The sequence below is a fragment of the Pleurodeles waltl genome, chromosome 10 (genome assembly GCF_031143425.1).
Source record: "Pleurodeles waltl isolate 20211129_DDA chromosome 10, aPleWal1.hap1.20221129, whole genome shotgun sequence".
Taxonomy (NCBI): Eukaryota; Metazoa; Chordata; class Amphibia; order Caudata; family Salamandridae; genus Pleurodeles; species Pleurodeles waltl.
Window position 1 is genome coordinate 943,858,587 of NC_090449.1, and position 21,307 is coordinate 943,879,893.

The window sequence follows — 21,307 nt, forward strand, 5'->3', positions numbered from 1 at the left end:
CACATCACAGACCACCTTAGAAACCTGCACTGGCTCCTAGTCAACAAGAGAATCTCCTTCAAACTCCTCACCCATGCTCACAAAGCACTGCACAACACCTGACTAGAATACCTCAACAGATGGCTCTCCTTCTTCACTCCGACCCCGCATTCTCGCTCTGTCGACCTCGCCCTCGCAACCGCCCCACGTGTCCGCAGAACTACAACCAGCAGTAGATCATTCTCACATCTCGCCGCCAAAATGTGCAATACTCTTCCCACCCACCTGCGCCAGACCAAAGACCTCCTTACCTTCAGGAAACCTCTCAAGACCTGGCTGTAGGAGCAGTAGTAGCACCTTGCCCCTTCTCCCCCCCTTTGCGCCTTGAGACACTAACGGGTGAGTAGTGAGCTTTACCAATTCCTGATTGATTGATTGAATGACAAAGAAGGTAGTGTTAGATATATCTTCATCTCTCAGTTCAATTTGTTTAATATTTGAAGAATTTAAAATACTGCGCAGAATTGAGAGTGATCGTGCAGCACATAGTATTAAAACAGGTGTTCTTTAGAGCGGTTACCCATATACATATTGGTGTGGTAGGAGACAGGAGAAGGTCACTGCTGCCTGTGAATTACTATACTTTTTCATACTATTCACCCAGTAAAGTAGGGTTAGGGCATTGATGCTTATTGGTCCCATGTCATGAGCATCTCCTTCAGCCATACTAGTGTTTTAGTCACTTGCACAATGCATCTTGGGAATGGTAGTTTTAATGTGAATATCTTAAACAGTCTTTTAGGAGGACAAGGTCCTGTCTCCGATGACCTTCATTTCTGTACTTGACATCACTCTCTCAAAAAAAGAAATCTAGAAGCCAAAATAAAAAAACAATCTGTGCACCAGTGTTGGAGAATGAACCTGACTAAAGTAATTGTGGAGGGGTGCTGGGGAAAGAAGCAGTAGGAGGAGAAGGATGAAAAGTTCACTAAGAGGGCTAGGACAACCAGAGCCACACGACCAGGACAAGAAAAGCCAGACAATGAAAAACAGTGTTTGGGGTACAGGGGCCAGGATGAGAAGGATCAAGAGGGCCAGGAGTATGTGGAACAGTGGGACCTGGACCCAGTGGACAATGTCAGGGGGAACAGAAGGACCAGTGATATAAGGAACAGAATCCCTGGATCATAATGACAAGGAGGTCTATGAGGGCCTGCGCGCACCGACCACGACCAGGGGGATGAGGACAACTACAGCCAGGAGTAGCAGACCCAAGTAGACAGACCAAAAAAGACCAATACCAGGAGACCAATGGAGAGAAGGATCTGAGACTGGAGGGCCAAGAGCACAGACATCAGTTCAAGGAGGACCAAGGGGTGAGAAGCAAAAGGACCAGGACCACAAAGATCACACAAAGACAGGACCAGGGCTAGCAGGACATGGAGACCCTAGATTAGAATGACTAGGGGGTTATAAAGGTCAAGTTGGTCCAGTGAGACCAGGATCAGAAGGTCCAAAAGTATAAGACTCGGGGAATCCTAAACCAGGGTGACAATAACTACATGAACCAGGGTGACCCACAACATAGGAACTAGGAGGACCAGTGCAATAGGAATTAGGAGGACCAGACCCAATAGGACCATTAGTAGGAGGACTATGATAGCTTGTCCCATGCTCAGATGGACAAGAACAAGGTAGAATATGCAAATCAGGAGACCAGAATGGCTAGTAGGAATACAATGGGGCAGGATGATCAGTGGCTTGGGGGCCTAGCAAAATCAAGGCCAGTGAAAATAGCATCAGGAGATCCAATATATGAGGGCCAGACAAACAAGTACTAGAACTAAGACCAGGACTGCATGGACCAAGGTGACTAGGAAAAAGCAGACAGGGGGACTAGATAAACCAGTGGGGCCGGAGCAGGAGGACTGATAAATGAGAGTTAGAGTGAGGAGGATGAAAAGATCCAGGACAAGGGGCCTGTGGAACAGGAGACCCAGGATCCAAATGACTAGGGGCAGGAGTGCATGGGAATGACGGCTAGTCAAAGCTGGACCACGAAGTCAGGAAGATCATAAACTAGCATGAACTGGAGGTTAAACAACACCAGAACTAGGGAAGGCTAGGATATCTGTGAAAGGACAAGTTATTGTAGAGGCATGAAGGCAAGGAGCAGGAGGCTGAGGGCCATGAGGATTAGGACTAAGAAGATCAGGAACTGAAGGGCAATGGCCGGTAAGTAAATGATACTAGGATAAGCAGTAAAGGGATTCAGAAGACCGAGGGGGCAGTACCAAGGACACCCAAAGACCAAAGCAAGATAATTAGGTAAACTAAAAGGATCATGACCAGGAGGACCAGGAACAGAGCTAAGAGTCATGAAGATCAGGACCTAGGGGACCAGGGCTCGGATTACCAAGTGGGGCAGAGTAATTGTTACAAGTAGCAGGACCAGAGTGAGGAGGATCTGAGGTGAGAAGGCAAGCCAACATCTGGAAGACCAAGTGGAATGGACAGTGGTGGGCAGGGGGACCAGGCCCAAAATGAACTGGCTCAGGAGGACCCAAGCATGGAGAACCTGGATCTGGATCAAGAGGACCTAGATCAATGGATGGAGAACCAGAATAATTAAAAATGCAAGGAACAGATCCAGGAGAACAATGATAACTCAAACCAGGAGGACAAAGACTAAGAGGACACAAGAAGCAAGATGGACCAGGAGCTGCAGTACCAGGGCTAGGAGGTTGAAAGTAAGGAGAATCAGGACAAAGTGACTAAGACCAAGAGGACCACAAAGGAACAGGGCCAGATGGGTCAAGACTGGTGTAACCAGAAGGACAATGATGGCCAAAAGACAACGTTTATGATAACAAACACAATAGGACAAGAAAGACCAGGAAGACCAGGAACAAGGAGACTAAGATAGCAGGTGGGTCAGGTGTAGGTGAACTAGGTTCAGGAGAACCCTATAAGGAACAGGACCAAGAGGATCAGGAACAATAGGCACAAAATCTCGAGAAAGACAAGAACATTGGCCAGGAGTGCCAGGTAGCTGAGACCAGGAACACAGGCAGCCTCAGTCAGAAGGAAAAGAGGACCAGGAAACAAAGAACTAAGGGGGGCAGGTAAATCAAAGCAAAGAGTAACAATACCTTGAGTACCAGGACCAGGAAGAACAGGGTGAGAAGGAAAAGGAGGGTCATGATGATCAGGACCTGGGACATCAGGACAAGGATGATCTGAGCCTGGAGGTTCAGGTCACAGAGCTAGGAACATGATGGCCCAGAAGATGAGCAACAGGATGGCAAGGCCAAGAAGGATGAGATAAAAGAGAACCTTGATGAGTTTGTGTAACAGCACAAGGACAAGCAGGAGGAAGATCAGGACCAAGAGGATCATGACCAGATCCAGGAAAACAAGATCCAGCCAATAGGACTGAAAGCCAGAATAAGCAAGGAAGACAAGGGGTTCAGTATCAAGAATACCAGAAGGACCAGTGCTAGGAGGACTAGGACCAGAGCAATGAAAATTAGAAGGATCAGCACTAATAGGACCAGGAACAGGCCTAAGAATGCCAGGGGGATCATGCCCATAGAACCAGGGCCCACAGTACAAAGTGGAGCAGAGAGGCCAAGACCTGGGGGTAGCAGTACCAGGGTGAGGAAGATCAGGATAATCAGAACAGCCAGAGCCAGGAAGTCTAAGGGGTCTGGATGTCCAGGAGCGGGAACAAAATGATGAGGCACAAGAGGACCCAAGCAAAATAAAACAGGATCAAGGGAGCCCAGACCATTGGGAGCAGTGCCAGAAGGACCATGAGGACAAGGCACAGAGCCAGGAGGACAAGGGCTATCCAAAGCAATAAGACAAGATCTAAAAGGGCAAGCCCTAAGAGAGCCAGGACACAAGAGTCCAGGTAGACGAAGGGGACCAGCAGGACCAGGAACTGATGTAAATGGAATCATATGACAGGGATGAGAAAAATCTAAAGGACCAGGTTAAATAGATGAGGGCTGAACGACCATGATGGCCAGAAGGACCAGAACCAAGAAGGTTTAGCATACAACAACCCAAACAAGCAGGACCAGAAACAAAAGGAACAACTGAAGTCAGCACAAAACCTGGAAGAGAATACAGACTGTGAGGACCAGGAATAGGAAGACCATTTCTGGGCAAACCAGACAGAGTGAGGAAGTCTAGGAGAACAGGACCCGAAGAATAAAGAGGACATGGCCAGGCAACCAGAACCAACAGGACAAGAGCTAAGGGACCAGAGCAACAGGACCAGTGGGACCGCAACCAAGGGGAAAAGGGAGCTTAATTCACAGAGACCCAGAGTTTCAGGACCTTGCACACCAGAGCAAGATGATGCGGAGACAAAGGGGGATCAGGACAAGTAAGGCCAGGATGACAGGAGCCATGATGACCAAGCTTCATAGCTAAAAATGGCTAAAAACAGGATGACCTTAACAAGGAGGCTCAGGATAAAGTGGACAAATTAGTTCAAGACGACAAGCAGGAGGACCAGGGTGAAGAGTATCCTGATATGTTGGAGGAGGACCCAGAGAACTGAACCTGGCCTAGTCAAGTCAGATGTAGGTGGATTAGGGCCATTAACACCAGGGAACAGATGGGGACAGAACAGATGGGGTAGGATTAGGTGGACTAAAAGCATCAGAATGAGCAGACCCACGCGCAGGGCTAAGGGAAGCAGAGAGACTAGAAGCTAGGGACTTGGATCTGAAGTTCCAAGTCGAGAAGGCGGACTAGGAACCAGGGTATTAGGACCAACTGGAGAGGGTCAGGGGAACCAGGAAAACCAGAGCCATTAGGGTCAACTGGTCCAGACCAGGACCAAAACAACCAGGCCCAGCCCAAGAGGACCTAATAAACGGGACAAGGACCAGTGGTGGCAGTACCAGGAGAACCACAAGGACAAGGTCCAGGGCAAGGAGAATCACGATGATCCAAACTAGGAAGACTAGGAGTGCCAGCCCTAATAGAACAAGGCCAGCAGGGCTAGGTGGATAAGGATGCAGCAGACCATCAAGATGAGGATCAGAAGTACCAGTATCGGGTAGCCCAGAAAGAGCTAATAGAAGGATGAGTCAAGAATAGGGCCAGGAAAGACTCCAGACAGGACCCCCACATTCAGGAAACCAGTACCAGTGTGAACAGAACTAGTTAGATCGAGGCCAGGATGAGGACCAGGAGAACCAAAAGAAGCCAGAAAAGGAGGACTTGGAACAAGACTAAATGGAGTACTAATGCCTAAAGGCGCAGAAGGACCTGGAAGTGATAAAAGAAGACCAGAAAAGGGAGGACACCTATGTGAGTCAAGGCTTTATGTATTAGGATACCCTTTTGTAAATAGTTCTTATTCTTGCTTATTATACTGCTAAACTCTTAAAAATCTCCACCTCCTCAGCCCACATGAAGAACTGGTAACTATTTGCTGCAAATTCAGAGCATACAAAGTGGATAAAAAGCTAGGACTGTCATACACAGACCTCTGAGTGTAGAAGACATGCTCTCATGCTGGCACAGTAGTCGAAGGGTGAACTTGAGAGCATAGGGACTACAACTTGGCAGAGGAGTTTAAAGTTGGAAGAGTGAAAATGAGTGTGGCCTGTGAAGGATTGCAGAATGTGAATGGGTATAAGAAACTCTGATAGCTTAAGTCAGGAAAAATAGTTTATGGCTAACAAAGGGGTCTAATGGTTTATGGCTAACAAAGGGGTCTAATGGTTATTGCTACCAGGAGCTGGAAGCTCAAATCATGAGAAGGCTTTGACGAGTAGAAGAGGTAGAGGCTCCACATAGATTGTACCAAATGGCCCAGAGAGGGATTCAATTTGACCCTCCGATCTTTGTGCTGACATTCCATGTTTGTGTATGTTAGGTGGGCATGTAGCAATGGGCAGATTTACTAAGAAGTCACACAATACAAGGTAGCAAGACAACCTGCAGAGCTGCAGTGTGTGACAGCGAGAAAGCAGAAATGTACAATATCTACTAAGATATGACATATGTCTGGTCTTCCCCTCAATGATGCACCGTGTACTGCCTGGTACCAACACAGGCACCCTTGTGCCATGGTGCGATGGTGGCTGCATTATGAGTAGAATTGTTTTTCTGCAGGAAAGGGTAACTTCCTGCACAAAAACCACCCTTTGAGGCATTTTCCTCTTTCTATAGCACACATAGAAAGAGGAAGTAACATAGAGCAATATAGATATTTGTCCTTGTTACGCTTCACTTGGGATGGCATACCGTTTTGATACAAACCTAGGTTTACTCACCTTAGTAAATCTTGGATTGTATCAAAATCCATGGGTGGATGCATGAAAACACCTTTGTCCCATCCACGGAATGCCTTTTTAACACAGGGTAATGCAAGCCAATGATTTGTGCTATATTTTGTTGTTCTGGATGTACTAATCCACGCATAGCCATGCAAGGTGCCTTCGCTTTGTTTAGTAAATTCCATTCAGGGGCTTGTGTTGCCTTGTATCACCTTGCTTGATGCAAGGGCAACACAAGCTCTTAGCAAATCTGCTTCTAAGTGTGTAGTAGGAGGATTACAAGATTGATGGAAGTCTTGGACCAGGGGAGTGCATTTTGCATGACTTGACGGAGTAGATACAGCTTCTCTACACAGTGGGAGTGTATTGACTGCATCCCTGGAGATAGAAGGCAGAGACTCAGAAGGCAGAGACTCAGAACTGAAGTGAGAGAAAAAGGAGAAATGACTAGACAAAAAAATTATGTGAGGCTCTTTTTAGCAAAGGGCTGCTGATTAGTTTAGTGACAACGTAAGGTAAATGGTAGTAAGAGGTAGGTCATATGTTTCTCTTTTTAAAGGTGTCAAAGATTCTAAGAAGGGTTGCCCTTTTGTCTACGCCTGATGAATACTCTGAAGGCTGATGACAGCCAGGTGCTGACATCTCATGCTTCAGTGTGTCCTTGTTTTGCATACTTCTGCTTTGATCCAGCATTGCTAAAGCTCTGAGAGCCATCACCTAGCACAAAGGCTGTCTACGCTGCAGCCAGAAAATGATATTTGAAAAAGAAACACCCCAAATCAATTCTGAATCCTATGTTGTGGATCCACATCCCCTGTCTGGAAAATGAGTATTATAGTAGAACTGTAAAAAGATTGTTCCTTAAGCCACAACATTGGAGTTAACAAACTGTCTTTATTTATTTATTTATTCATTTATGTATTTATTATTTATTCAGTTTCTTACTTATCACAGCATTTGTAATAAAATCAATGAATAAAAATATTGATAAGTCTCTTTTCTTTTGTTCCTTTGATGCCTATATGACAATCTCTGATAAAATGGAAAAACTCATTAATTTTCCAATTGCATTAAGTTCAATTAATTGTAGTCCCATTCCTTTGCTAGTTGCTTCTCAACAGATTACTTTCTCTGATGGCCTGACATGGTACAGGCCATCAAAAGAAAGACTTTATACCATATACCCTATGTACAGTAAGACCTGGCTGAAAGGGACAGGAAAAGATAATGACCCTGTCACCCTGGGAGAAAGGTTCCAGCATGTGGGACCTTCTTTGGAAGTTTGTTTTTGAAAAACAAACATTTAAAAAAAAAGTTTGGTAGCTGGTGATCATGTCTGACTGTAATTTCCTTCAAATGTTTCATGTATAGACAGGAACATCCATGACAGCAGTTCCTGTAAATGTAGAGAGTTGTCCACAGGGCCAGCGGCAACCCTAAATTTGGTGGCCGGCGGTCCCTCAGAATGCCGGTGGTATTGTCCTCCATCACCCTGATGGAGTTAACGCCATCCTCTAAACTCCACATTTTTCTTACTTCTCCCATGAGATTGGAATAAAGCCTCTCAATTATACTATGTTGGTCACTTCAAAAGGGTACCTATTCAATGTTTTCTACCTTGATAAAATCACCCTCAATACTATATGGCTCTATGTTACTGGGATACAACATTTCCATTTCTGGTTTTTACTTTTACAAATCATTGTTTTCTGGTGTTTTCCTCTGATTTATTTAATTGAACTGAACCAGAATGAATAATTCCGGAACTCGCTGATTTGCTGCAGAAAAAGAGGTGTTCTATTAATATATATGTATCTGTCCCTTATACATCCCAATGGATTCGTGAGTAAGAACGAGTGTGTAAATTTGGAAGAGTAAACAGCGCTATCTAGTCTTGAAAAGGTTCTAATCATCTTCCTTATTAGTCACATCTGGAAGTAAATGTAATGGAGTAGGAGCAGTTACGGAGCACCAGACTGCTCTAAAAAGGGCTTCCCAAGTTGCAATGTCTTAGCTCACGGTGTCATGGAGTGGCATTTTGTGTAATGTCTATCAAAATAACTTGGAAACATTTAAATATTTGGGACCTTTAGGCCTATAAGTAAGTGCCTGCATCTAAGCCAGTTTAAGCACTAAGGGCTTCGTCGCAAAATCACAAGGTTTGTGAACACAAAAGTATTTATCATTATAACAAAATCTTTTTTAAGAGTTGGAAATTTCTTTAGACTAGTAAAACGACCATTGTGATTGCTTACAAATAGCAAACTGTAGGGTTCATAAAAGGGATTGCTTCCCTCCTTTTTCAAATTTGGAAAGGAATTTATTGATAGCTTGTGATAGCAATTATTGTTGCAAACCACTGAAGAGTTAACAACCCCTGAGTTGGTGTGGTAACTAATTTACAAAAGGAAAGGTGTTCCCTTAGGGCAGGAACGTGGAGGCCTGGGGGAGTGTTTCCAAAAATAACTGACCAAACAGTGCAGAATCTACTATTTAGATAAGGTAAATCATGAAGATTTTCTACTAATTGCATGACTGCCAGTGAAGCAGTGCAGAATCCTTTTTAGCCAGGGTCTAGGGTCTGCTGTTTGCACAGCTGCCAGCCGAACAGCTCAGAATCTCGACTAATCAGCCAACAGTGGGTAAATATTTAAGTTTTCCTGCTATTTGATTAACTTTTGGACAAACAGTGCAGGTAAGTAGTGAAGTTGTTCTGCTATTTGCACGGTCGCCAGCCACACACTGCATAAACTCATCTGTTTAGCTAGTAGCTGCGTAAACAGTGACATTTTTCTGCTATTTGCACAGTCACCAGCCGAACATTTCAGAATCTCTACTTTATAGCCAGCGGCTGGGTTAATAGTGACTTGTTTCTGCTATTTGCATGGCCACCCGAAAAACAGTGTATAATCTCTACTATTCAGCCAGTGGCAGGGTAAATAATGAAGCTTTTCTGCTTTTTGCAGACCTGCCGGTAAACAGTACAGAATCTCTACTATTTAGTCAGCCGCCGGGTAAATAATGAAATAATTTTGCTATTTGTGGGGCCACGAGTTGATCAGTGCAGAATCACGACTACTTAGCCACCAATCAGGTGATTAGTGATGTTTTTCTGCTGTTTGCATGGGCATTGGCTAAACAGTGCACAGTCTCTTTTATATTGCCAGCGGCCGGGTAAATAGAGAAGTTTTTTCTGCTATTTGCCCGGCCGTCAGCCAAACAGTGCAGATTCTCTATTATTTAGCCAGCGGCCAGGAAATAGTCAAGTTTATGTTATTTTCAAGGCTACTGGCTAAGTAGTATATAAGTTCTACTACTTAGCCAGTGACTGAGTAAGTAGCAGAAATAAATTCACTATTTACCAGGCACCCGGGTAAATAGCTGGTACCATTTTTTTAATGCTTCAGAGATTGGAGCAAACTGCACTTGTAATAATGTGTGAAATCTTCAATTTCTAGACTTTGAACACAATAAAAAAACTTTATTAAGTTTTATTGCATTTTTCCAACTCTTTATCTCTCATGTCTGCTAAAAAAAACACCTTTTAAGCCTATGGTAAAAAGAAAAAAAACATTAGAACATGTACAAGTACTGTACGTTTCACGCTAAGAAGACGTGATCTGATTATGAACATAGACATCGTTAAGAGGTTGCCACGGGTCACAGCTTCGACTGCTGGCTTGCCTCCTGCAACCTCAGGAGATGTCTTTACAACCGCAGCTTCATAGGTGGAAAGGGAAGGGCAGTGTCAGAAACAACGGGCTCTAAGAGCATAGTTTACATTTTTCCCTCCAGCTACACACTGTACGGATTCCAGTAAAAATGTGTCTCTGTGTGTCTATTGCTGGCCCTGAGCATGTGAAGGAAGCAGGAAAAAAAGGGGAGGGGTGTGGGTGTGAGTGTGGAGGAGCAAGATTATGAGGGGAAATCAGGTCTAGAGATACAGATAGGTGGGAGTGATAGGTGAGACGCTTAAACAGGTGACAAGGGCACAATCAAGAGTGGAGGACTGGAGGACCTGTGAGGGGTGATGACTGCACGAGGGATGTGATATAGTCAAATGAGATAGAAATAGCTAGGAGGCACAAGAATATAGGGAAAGGTAAGCATGAGAAAACAACAAGCAGCTGGTGATAGACAACAGAGAGGCAGACGGAGGTACGTGAGATTTGTTAACAAGACGCAGCTCAGAGATGGGCAGGTAAGAGATAAGTAATACTGAGGCAACCAAGAGAGAGTGGGGAGACGATGAGAGAGGTGAGAAACCAGCGAGAAAGAGTCTGTTCACAGAGAAGGAGAGGCAGGGGGTGGGGTAGACAGTTGAAAGAGGTGGTAGAGAAAATGATGAGAGGCAGCTCAGAGACAAGGGAAGGGAAGGCCAGTGTGACAGAGACACGATCAAGAAACAGGTTAAAAAGACAGCTCTGAGAAATTGGGGGGTGAATAGCTGAAAGAAGGGAGCTGACTGAGAGACTAGTGATAAAGTGGCAGACCTTAGTGGGAGACTGGGTAGTTATGCTGATAAGAAGACAGAGACAGCTTAGAAGAAAATAGCTGTGGGAGAGACAGTTTGAAGTGAAGGTGAGAGATGTGGAGGTGATATTGAGACAGAGAATGATAAGAAAGAGACAGATGAGGGTCAAAAAAGTAGGAGGCAGATGAAAGAGAGGTGTAAAAGAGAAAGTCCGGTGAGAAAGGGAATGAATACATGTGCGATATGAGTAGATCATTGAGAAAGATACAGTTGAAATAGAGGAAGAGGAAGGGGAATTAAGACCAACAGCACTAGGTGAGAAACTAGGAAAGATACTAAAAAATAAGGACACCTGAGAAACAGACAGCTGAGGGAAGGATGACAGTAGGTCACAGGTATTTTAACATCAGTTCCTGGAACATCATTACGGTCAAATGACATGTGATGTCACTTCCACTACCCCAGGCTTTTGGTGAATAAACGTCCATGATTAAGACCGATAAAGTAGTTACATTTACTGATATTAGCTTAAAATGATTAATTCGAAATTAATTATATGAACTGACTGTAAGTGGTTTTTAACTATTATATTTTTATTTCGGATTTTAAGGCTCTTCTCCTTGATTAACCTTGACTTTTAGTTTTTGTATTGCAGGCTGGTGTATTCTTTTTAGTTACTGTTTTTTAATATGGTTTTCATTAAGTAAGCAATACAATTTAAACCTGAAACCTGCATAATATATAAATGCTCTTGATGGCTACAAGGACATTAAGAGGTCACTGGATTCGTTTGTCCTGAATTGCTGTGATGGGAGTGGTGACTGATTTGGTAGGTTGCAGAATTGAAGTTGTTGTGTGTAGTGGGAAAGTGAAGAGAAGCACATTACCAGATGTTTATAGAGTACTGCCGCACTTCTCAGAGGATCCGGGGACATGACCACAAGCCCCAGCATACCTGTCCCCATGGAGGTGGGGCCAGCAGCATTTCCTATTTCAAGTTAGTGATGAGAGTTCTTTGGAGGATCATCATCACTTTGAACATGCGGGGCAAGGAGATTTGCTTAGTACAATTTTGGCAGACCATAATTTGGTATCTTTACATTAGAATAATAAAAGTTCAGGACCCACAAAAGTTGTGCCTACATTTATTATTAAGGTGCTAATGCTATTATTAGCTATATTTTTTTATCTCTGCCTATTTAGTTCAAATTCCTAAGCAATTTGGAATTACCTAGAATCAGGTTAAGGAAGGGCCCAAGTCTCAAGACCTTAAGTCCATATAATCAGGGGCATAGACTGAAGTGGAACAAGGTGACCCCCAGAGCCCTTCCTAAATAATTTATACACTGTATGAGCACTTGTCTACAGGCTACTTCCCAACCTGAAGCACTATTATCATCTTTTAACAGGATTTGCATGCACGCCTTGAAGAACCTAACTTGTATGGGTGGTAAAACCCAAGAGAGTGTCTAGCAAAAGATGGTTTGACCACAACAGTTTGGTGGCTCATTAAGGCTTGCTTACAGCCCTGAAAAAAACTCCAAGAAATAATCCTGAAGTCACTTTGTGTAGGAAGAGATTAAAAAGTGCAGTAGCTGACCGAAAAATATTCCAATATGGATTGTTGCTTATTCTGCAGTATCCACAAGCATGCATGAATTACAACCCCATAGCTAACTTCTAGGATCTAATAATATTCCAACATCAAATTTAAAATCCATTATGGTGTAGATTTCGGTTTTTGAAATATGCGCAAGTGAGGAGTAGTTCCAATGTTTTTCGAAGGAATTACATAAACATAGGTTGCAGTATTTCTAATTGATACAACTAATACTAGGAATGGTTAACAATAAGAATTTGTTTATACCTTGCCTTAAGCCACATGCTCCTAACGGAGATACTTTTTACTGAATCTATGAAAAAAACCTCTGATTACAGATTAATGCTCAGTCATAAAGTAACGCTTCAAACAAGAGTTTTCTTAAGGCCAAGTATTTCCCACTTCAATCTCCCATCTGCGTTCTTAGTATTCCAATAGCATTATATTTTTATATTTATCACTTCCTATTTCACCTGGCTTGCTCACCATAACCAAGGCATGCAATCCTATCCTCCCTCCGTATAGCCCCTTCCTCTGTGTTATTCTTATCTAGCTTTTCTTCCTACGAGATGTCTCATTCCATATACTTATCTATTTACAATGATAAAATAAACTGTAAAGGTATTCCCCTTGAGACTCGGTTCATCACGGCAATAGACTTTCTTCTTTTTCCTCTCAGCGGTATCTTTAATAGTGGGTGTACATCTATCACAACACTGTTTAAAATGCTAAATAAAATAGCTGTAATCAAGAAATTCAATTATACCACTCAGGGTAAAGCTGACCGAGGTATTTATCCACCATGTTCGATAACATGTGAATAGGTTTTCTCTATTAGCTTTCCATTACAGTGAATCCCAATCAAGTATTTAAAAATACATTAGTGTTTTGAAGTGTTTCAACACAGTAAAATGTCTGGCCAACTGTGACCTTTTGACATTCAATCTAAAATTCGATCTGTGTTTATTGAATCTAAGTTTAGTAAGGCTATGTGTTTGTCTAGTATATTAGCCACCACTAGACCAATAAATTGTTTATATAATAAGTCTTGCGGATAAAATACATTGAATGATACATTGTTTGCCTGTAAATAGATAACGATTAATATTTGATTTGCAAACTGCAGTTGCTACAAACTGAACAAGGATACATAAAAACCTATTTGTTAAAAATGTAAAGAATTTAACGTGCGCTGATTCTTATTAATGTAAATTTGATTCTCTATCATTCAGAGTAAATTGAAGTGTCCAGTTCACATCATTCAGTTTAATAAAGAATATATGTAATTATTGCAGTGTACCAGACCACACTCTTACATTCTTCATCATATTTGTGTTGGGTCCAATAATGTAATGTATTCTCCAGCTATGAATTTGTACATATAGAATTGTAAATATATTTTCGGCCTAAGAATGATACTATTTGCTGAGACTGGGGCCAAATTAGACCATATTGCCATTGTTGCTGCCTGTAACTAGTACATTCATGAAATCATACCAGCTAAGCATAGACACAAACAAGTCTGAGGTACATGGGGCTGACAGTGAATTACGAGGCAGTGGAAACTGAAACTGAGAAATCTAGAGCACTATCTGCTTAAAGTTTAGTTACTCACTTACTGAGTTTGGGTCACTTAGCAGTTCTGGGTGTTAGAGCACAAAGACTCTTTGTGGCTTACACCCAGTGAATGGCAATGTGTTGTGAGTTTCTGAAGATCTCACTCTCTCTTACCTCCTAGCTCTTGACCTGTGAGTTTAAGGTGGTGTCCTGGGGTCATCAGCTGATCCCAGGTGAACAAAAGGCTCATCAAAGCCACTATTGGAAACAACGGGTTCAGAAAAGCTTGTCTCCACAACATTGAGACAGAGCTGTCATTGCTGCACTGAGATATTTCTGTGGCGGAGAGTGAGGTTCAGTCCAGTGTCTCTCTCTCTCTCTCTCTCTCTCTCGCTCTCTCACACAAACTCTAGGTACAAATTCTTGCTCACTTGCATAGGTGTTCAATGACAGCAGATGCTTTCAGTAGGTCCACATTTACAGAAACTGATAATCTCCTAATATCTGAAGACATTATATTGCAGGAGTTGAATAATGAAGGTTTTGTTAGGACTTAAATCTTATTGTAAAAGTAACCATTCTATGTTTTGCAATAATTCTTTATGCAGAATAGATGTATACAAATTGTATTAGATCTAGCAAGCACTTTTAATCCCTATCTGGTGTTAGCAATTAACACACTCGTTTTGCTCTTTGCAGAATGTTGGCCCAGGGAAATTCTGAGGACCCCATGCAATTCGCAATATTGTATAGGAGTGCATTGATGTATGTATACACAGTTTCTGTCACATTTCTTTCTTCTTCAGTCACGAATTCAATTTTGACATGCCTTGTTAATTTTGTGATATTGAGGTAAATTGAACAATATTTGTAAACGTTTCAAGATTGTTCTCTTTCTAAAAATGCCGAAGAGTCTCCTGTTTTATCAGTAAGTGCTACGTTTCTTAAGCTGTGATCCTTGGACCAATTGCGAATTTATGACACCTACTCAATGTGTCTGTGACTCTTTGAAAATGTAATATTATTAGCAGATTAGTAGTGTATATACACTTAAAAAAGCAAAATGTTAAAGTGAAAATAGTAAAATGGTCTGTAGATCTGAAGAGATTTGAAATAGAACCTAAAAATTAAGTTGGCATCCTTATCTGGATTTGTGGGAACAGAGTAAATACAGCAAACAGTAGTATTTACAGTTGTTGGTGTCAACTGAAGCACAATTATGCTATGACAAAAAGAGAGGATTCATGAGGAGCAAATAACTGTTTAATGCTTTTTCTGTCAGAATTAAAACCACATGTTTAATACAGAATCCCTGATGCAGTGCAATATGGCTAAATAAAGGAAAAATTCCTATCTCGCCATTGTGTATGCACATGCCTACACAATGACGTGTCCTTTTTTCTTTTTGTTTGCCAATCTGACCCCAGATCAGCAAATAAAAAGAAAATAACACGAAAAGCCTTCTTTTGTTGAAAAGCAAGTCTGGGAAACGAAACATGGAGATGTCAGAAACATTATGGCGGCAAAGCGTGTGGGGAAAGCAACAAGGGCGGGACATGGAAGAAATATGGGGGAGTGATAGGGCTAACACAATACAGGGGGCTGAAAGCAACAAGAATATTTGTGTTGGAGGGAAGCAACACGGAGGGCACAGAAGAGCAAATGCATGAGAGTAAGATGGTGCACGGAGTAGGGGGAGAAAAGCAAATGGGTTAGAAAGAGCAACATGGAGCTGGGAGGGGGAGAAGCACACAGGTGAGAAAGCAATGCGGGCAGAGGGCGCACCCAAGGGCACACAGGTGAAAGAGTGCAGCAGGAAAGAGATAGAGGGGAAGGGAAGCACACTAGGAATAAAGATGAAAAAATATTCACTCTCATTGAGTGCTTAAAAAAGAAAAGAGTATGGCCTGAAAGATCGAGTTGTGTAAGGGCACTAATGCATTCAAGCTCCAGAGTAGGGACATATACAAGAAGAGGAAGGATAGCCCACATCTGCTAATAAGAAACAAGCAAATGAGAGTGACAATGTGGCCAACCAATGGTAAGCAATGAAGGGCGGTCTATGACCATTGTAAGATTACAATAATCGCAGTACTTCTCGCAACAGACAGCACATGCTCTGTCTAGTACGAGAGACCTAAAAATGCACTGCCCTTAAATGGACAGAATCAAGAAAATCGAGGAATGCTGTGAGACTTTTTGGATTATTTGGCTGAATTGACAATGGCAAAGTAAAAGGAAAATATTTCATTTAAACATTTTGAAATGGTCTGAACATCTGACACTAATGCAATTTGTTCAAATAAAAAATGTACCTGAAGAGACCAATCCAAACATGTGACTACACGATGTTTTGACCAATGTTCATCATAGAAGTGACGATTAAAGGAAAGATTGGATCCAGCTTGAATATCCCTGTATATTATTTTTTAGAAACAGAAAACATAAAGCTAGTTAGATTAAAAGTTAGACAAACATTACAGCAAAGTTTTAAAATAAGCTACCATGAAAGCATTTTTCAATTGAACCATACATGTTTTCTTGCTTGATTATTACTGATTGTGAGAATTTGAAAAATTAGCTGGGGGTAGGCGATTGTATACTTCAAGAAATAACCACAAAGCTTGTCAGCGTGACCCATCTAACTTCTAAATTAACTTGATGTCACACCCAGGTAGCTATGGCACATAGCAGACAGCATAACTTTGAGGCAATGTGCAAAGTATTTATGCAGTACTTTTAGCAATTGGGTCTCAAGTAGGCTGAGGTATGCACCGTTTCCAAGTAGGGACCACAGTCCTCCTCAGGGGAAGTCAGATACACACTTTAACCTGTGCACACCCTCTGGTAGCTCGCCACAGAGCAGGCAGGCCTAACTTAAGGGGCAATGTGTAAAGTATTTGTGCAGCACACACAGCAACACAGTGGAAGCACCACAAAAAGACTCCACACAGGTTTTGAGAAATAGAGAATATTTTTCTGAGTCAAGTAGGACTAAAATGACAAAAATCTAATTAATAAGTTATGAGTTGTGCACTTTTAAAGACATCTAGACAGTGCTTTAGAAGAAAACAGTATTGACGGTTCAATTTGTAGTTAGTTTTGCCTCAGGTAGAATATCTTACTGCTGTCTGGCGGTTATGCAGTCGTAAGACCGTATTGAATGAATGTTTGAAGGCAGCCTTCATATGAAGTAACACTTGGGATTGAGAAGTTATGGACCAACCCTAGAGAAAATGGCAGAAAAACAAGGTAAGCACAGGCAGCATCTGCTAGGAAGTGCGACACGGGCCTCTTGGGGTTGAGAAAAACACAGCCGCCTAAAAAGTGCACAGTTTGAGGGACCGTATAGGTCCAAGTCACAGTATCTTCTCCTTCCAGGACAGGAGAACTGGGGGATGCCGGTGCATTGTATTGATCCTGCTCACGTGGGTGGGACATTGATGTCGGCTCAGTGATGATCCTTGGTTGCTTTGGCAACCCGCCGGCATTGCGGAAAGGTTCTCCTTTGGCTCGGCGGTGTCTGGAGTGGGCCACACACAGGGAGCTTGATCAGCGCAGTAGGAGGATTGTCATGCAAGTTCAAAGTGATATGCGGGGCAGTTGTAAAGTGTTGCAGGTCAGTCAGCAGGACGCAGAACCATTGTGTATCCCCAGTGCAAGGAAAACCAGAGGGCCAGTCAATACTCCCTTGGGGACACTCTGGTTTTGGTCCTTAGTTTCAGCGGACAAAGATCAGCAGTCAGCAGGGCAGCTCAGCAAAGCAGGGAAAGCAGCTCCTGGGAACAGTCAGTCACAGCAGAGAGGCAATCCTTCAGAATAGCAATCTTTACTCCAGTGGACTTTCTTCTTGGTCAGGAGTGTGTCACTTGCTCACACTGTGATCAAGCTTTAAGCTTCATCAGTCTGACTTCGTGACCAAGCATGGACCACTTGCAGGGACTGGTAGCGCGAAGCTTCAGCAACACCCGTCCGCAATGCCAGCTGGCTCTTTGCGCTATGCAGAGAGCCTCCTGCAAAGTTCTCCCTGCTCCTTGCGACCTTCTCCAAAGTGAATGGGACTCTTGGCACGGACTTGAGACGGTGAACTTCAGCTGACCTAAGCTAATCACTCTATCTGAACTGCGCTCCATCACAGTCATTCTGAAAGTGTGACTTTGACCCGGTCCAGAGCGACCAGATATTCTGAGTTGACGCTTTATGTTTTTTGGTGCCATTTTCACTAAAATCTTTAAACATTCATGTCTTCAGTTCTACTGACTGTATTTTTGTTATTGCAGTCTTGTTTTATTTATTACATTTTTCTAGGTTGGTGTGGGGTCCTTTTTGTGTGGTGTTTGCTCTGCACTACTGTTTGAAGTCTTGTGCAAAAACTTTACACATTGCTTGTAAGTTAAGCCTGACTGCTCTGTGCCAAGATACCAGGGGGATGAGTCCAGGTGAATTTGGGGTTTGCTTGTCCCTTACACTAACAGGGATTGTGGTTGCTGCATGACCAGGGCTCACACCCCAGTCAAAAAGTAACCCAGTTTCTCACAGTATGCTACAACCAATGATCAGCCATGAGACCAGTTCCTCAAACTCCTAAGCTATATCATTGTTATTAGATATTAAATCAATTTAGGTTCTATAATTAGTAACGTATGATCATTCAGTACCAGAGCAGAAAAGAGGCAGGTTTTTAGGCCACAAAGGTGACAATACATTACCATTGTCACCCCAAAGAACTTGAAAGCAGAGGAAGATGAAATACATATGTGCCCTTAGAACTACAATCTGAACAACCTTCTCTTGGTATGGATATTCTTTTGTACATTGGGCCTATTAAGCTACATTCTAAGTTTCTTCCATTGTAATTCAGTAATATTTGTTTCTAAAAAATACTAGCACATTCCACACTTGTTGGATCAATACAGAAATCGTCAACAGTGCCCAACATCTTATACTCTTGTGTTTAATACAAGGGATATGATTGACCAATTAGTACGCTGTGAGAGAATTCATTGTAGTTGTTCTATTTTGTTGAGTTGATATTCAGGCCTACCTCCATCTTTGTCTTTTAAAGTATTTTATGACATTTTCCTTGCAGGCATAAAACCTCCATCCTTAAATAGTTGAGAGAGTTTATTCAACACTATCTCTAACCAAAGATACTCCCACAAATGACAGAAAATGGAAATATGTAAGCAATACCCCTTGACAACATGTGACCAAAGGAACACACAAAATAACAAGTTAAGATTTCTGTTACAGCTTCTTCTAGCCTCTCTAAGAACCTACCCTAAAAAAGACATATGAAATGTATATATACACACAAATACAACTTTAATACAGATACAAATAACAAATAGACATACAGCACATAATCAATCAAGTTTCGGCAAATAAAAATGTGGAATATAGAGATTATCCTGTTTTTCAGGTGATACATAGAAGGAGTATCACTCTGGGATATTGAATTTCGTTACCTAGAGCCAGAAGAAGGACACCAGTACCCAGAGAGTACTGTTGGCAGATAGCTTAAAATGCTTTGCCATGGGGACTTTCCCAGTGTTAAGTTGGCAAAGGATATCTTTTAAGACCTGTGCTTTGATCTCCTCTTTCACTGGGAGGAATGTGGCCTAAAATCGACTTGATGGGGTAAAACCCACTACAACATGGGGACATTGATAAACTTTTTCTAAATCTTCTTTTTACATTTGTGCAGTTTGTTTCTTCAATGGCAAGGCACCTCCTGATGTAGAATTTGCAATTGATGGATAACTTGCTGACAATGGTATGGGTTCCTCTTGGCCATTAGTACCTTGTAAATGACAGATCAAGATTTAATGAGAATGTGGACCTGGAAGTGTTGCTATGATTATTTCATTTTACACCTGAATATTCAAACTGTAGCATGAAGATTTTTTTTTAAGTCAGTGAAATATGATTAATGCAGATAGTTGAGAAGGACATGTGCATTATCAAAATTTGCGAACGCAAGCTGTACACGGCTTGAAAATCGTAACTGCATATGGTGCGGTTTATCAATTGGAGAAAACCTATTTATGAAATAACGCCTGGTTTATATAAGAGAATGTTGAAATCTAATGTAATTACTTAACATTGCAACTAAGTCAACTATAGGTGAATCTATACAGTCTATCCAGTTCAGAGAAATTATTATATAGAAGACAAATGGGTCCCCATAAAGAGCAGCGCAAGATGCTATATCAAGGAAGGCAGTGAGCATACACGTTTCAGATTAAATGTATATTGCTGTCAATGGAACACACCATTATGCCCCCAGATGTAAATGTCACTGCAGCTTTCTTCAGATCACTCTTGGCCGAGGGGACTAAACCTTGTTCAGACAGTTTTCCACATATATCTAGCTTTTACATGAGCAAACTATACACTGCCTTTAATTGCCCCCACCCAAAAAAAAAGAATTAAAGAGCCCGCATTCTCGACAAATTTCGGCCTGATTTGTAAAAGACAAACCAATAGCTTGCACGGTATATTAAAATATAGGCATTAACTCCATTTGATAAACAAGCTTAAATACAATAACTTCTAAAGATCTAACGATGTAGATTGTGTAAACTACCACCCTCTTACTACAATTATCATGACAGGGAAATGGTTCCGTCTCAGCAAAATTAATTTGATGTGTGTTCACCAGAAAGACAAAAAAATGCCTCACCCTTTTAACATGCAAGGACACTGTGAGAGAACATTTATTTGCCATTGACTTCCTTTGTTTTGGGTTATTCTGACTTTGTTTGCCATTGAGCTCTAAGGGCTTTAATGCCAGTATATGGAGCTTGTATTCCTTTCTATTTACCCATTTTCTAGTAGTAGCATTGAAAACGTTTCTGGTTTTAAACACATCAATTTTATTATTACGTGTGACAAAGATGTTTATTTCTGTTCTTAGTCACTTTGGTTATCATTCTATTCTTATTTTCTCATTTTTTATACTTCTATGTTACTGTCATATCTGATATTTTGTACCATTTCATTAACTTTGTGGAGTGCTTTGCATAAAGGCACTCTAATAAATCTAATACGTAAATAAATGTTTTACGCTTATGCAGTTATCTACCAAATTTGACACGACAGACTAAGACAGCCTATGCACTATTGTGTTTGACAAGGAAAATAATTCATTTGTGCTTGAAGAATGCTGATAAGGTTCTTCCTAAGGAGTAACATTAGCTGTTCATAGAAAGGTACCATGGCCTTAAACCCTTTAAGGATAGAGAAGATGCCTATTCTATGTCTTTTCAGTTCCCTAGTTGAAAGTAAAGAAGCTTGAGCTGAAAACATGTAATGTGCTTGGTCAGTCTCTGAGGTTAAGCAGCCCTCTATCAAGAACTAAGGGCTTGATTTAGAGCTTGGCAATTGTTT

The 21,307-nt window shown here is 41.8% G+C and overlaps 1 protein-coding gene across 4 annotated transcripts in view; it reads right to left on the reverse strand.

The window, feature by feature from the left end:
* DYNC1I1 (dynein cytoplasmic 1 intermediate chain 1) overlaps window positions 1-21,307 on the reverse strand; it is a 1,447,115-nt gene that overhangs the window by 476,626 nt on the left and 949,182 nt on the right. For all 4 annotated transcript variants that reach the window (XM_069211741.1, XM_069211739.1, XM_069211740.1 and 1 more), the window contains one exon: window positions 16,231-16,330. In XM_069211741.1, the coding sequence (XP_069067842.1) occupies window positions 16,231-16,330 (100 nt within the window). The remainder of the gene's footprint in view (window positions 1-16,230; window positions 16,331-21,307) is intronic.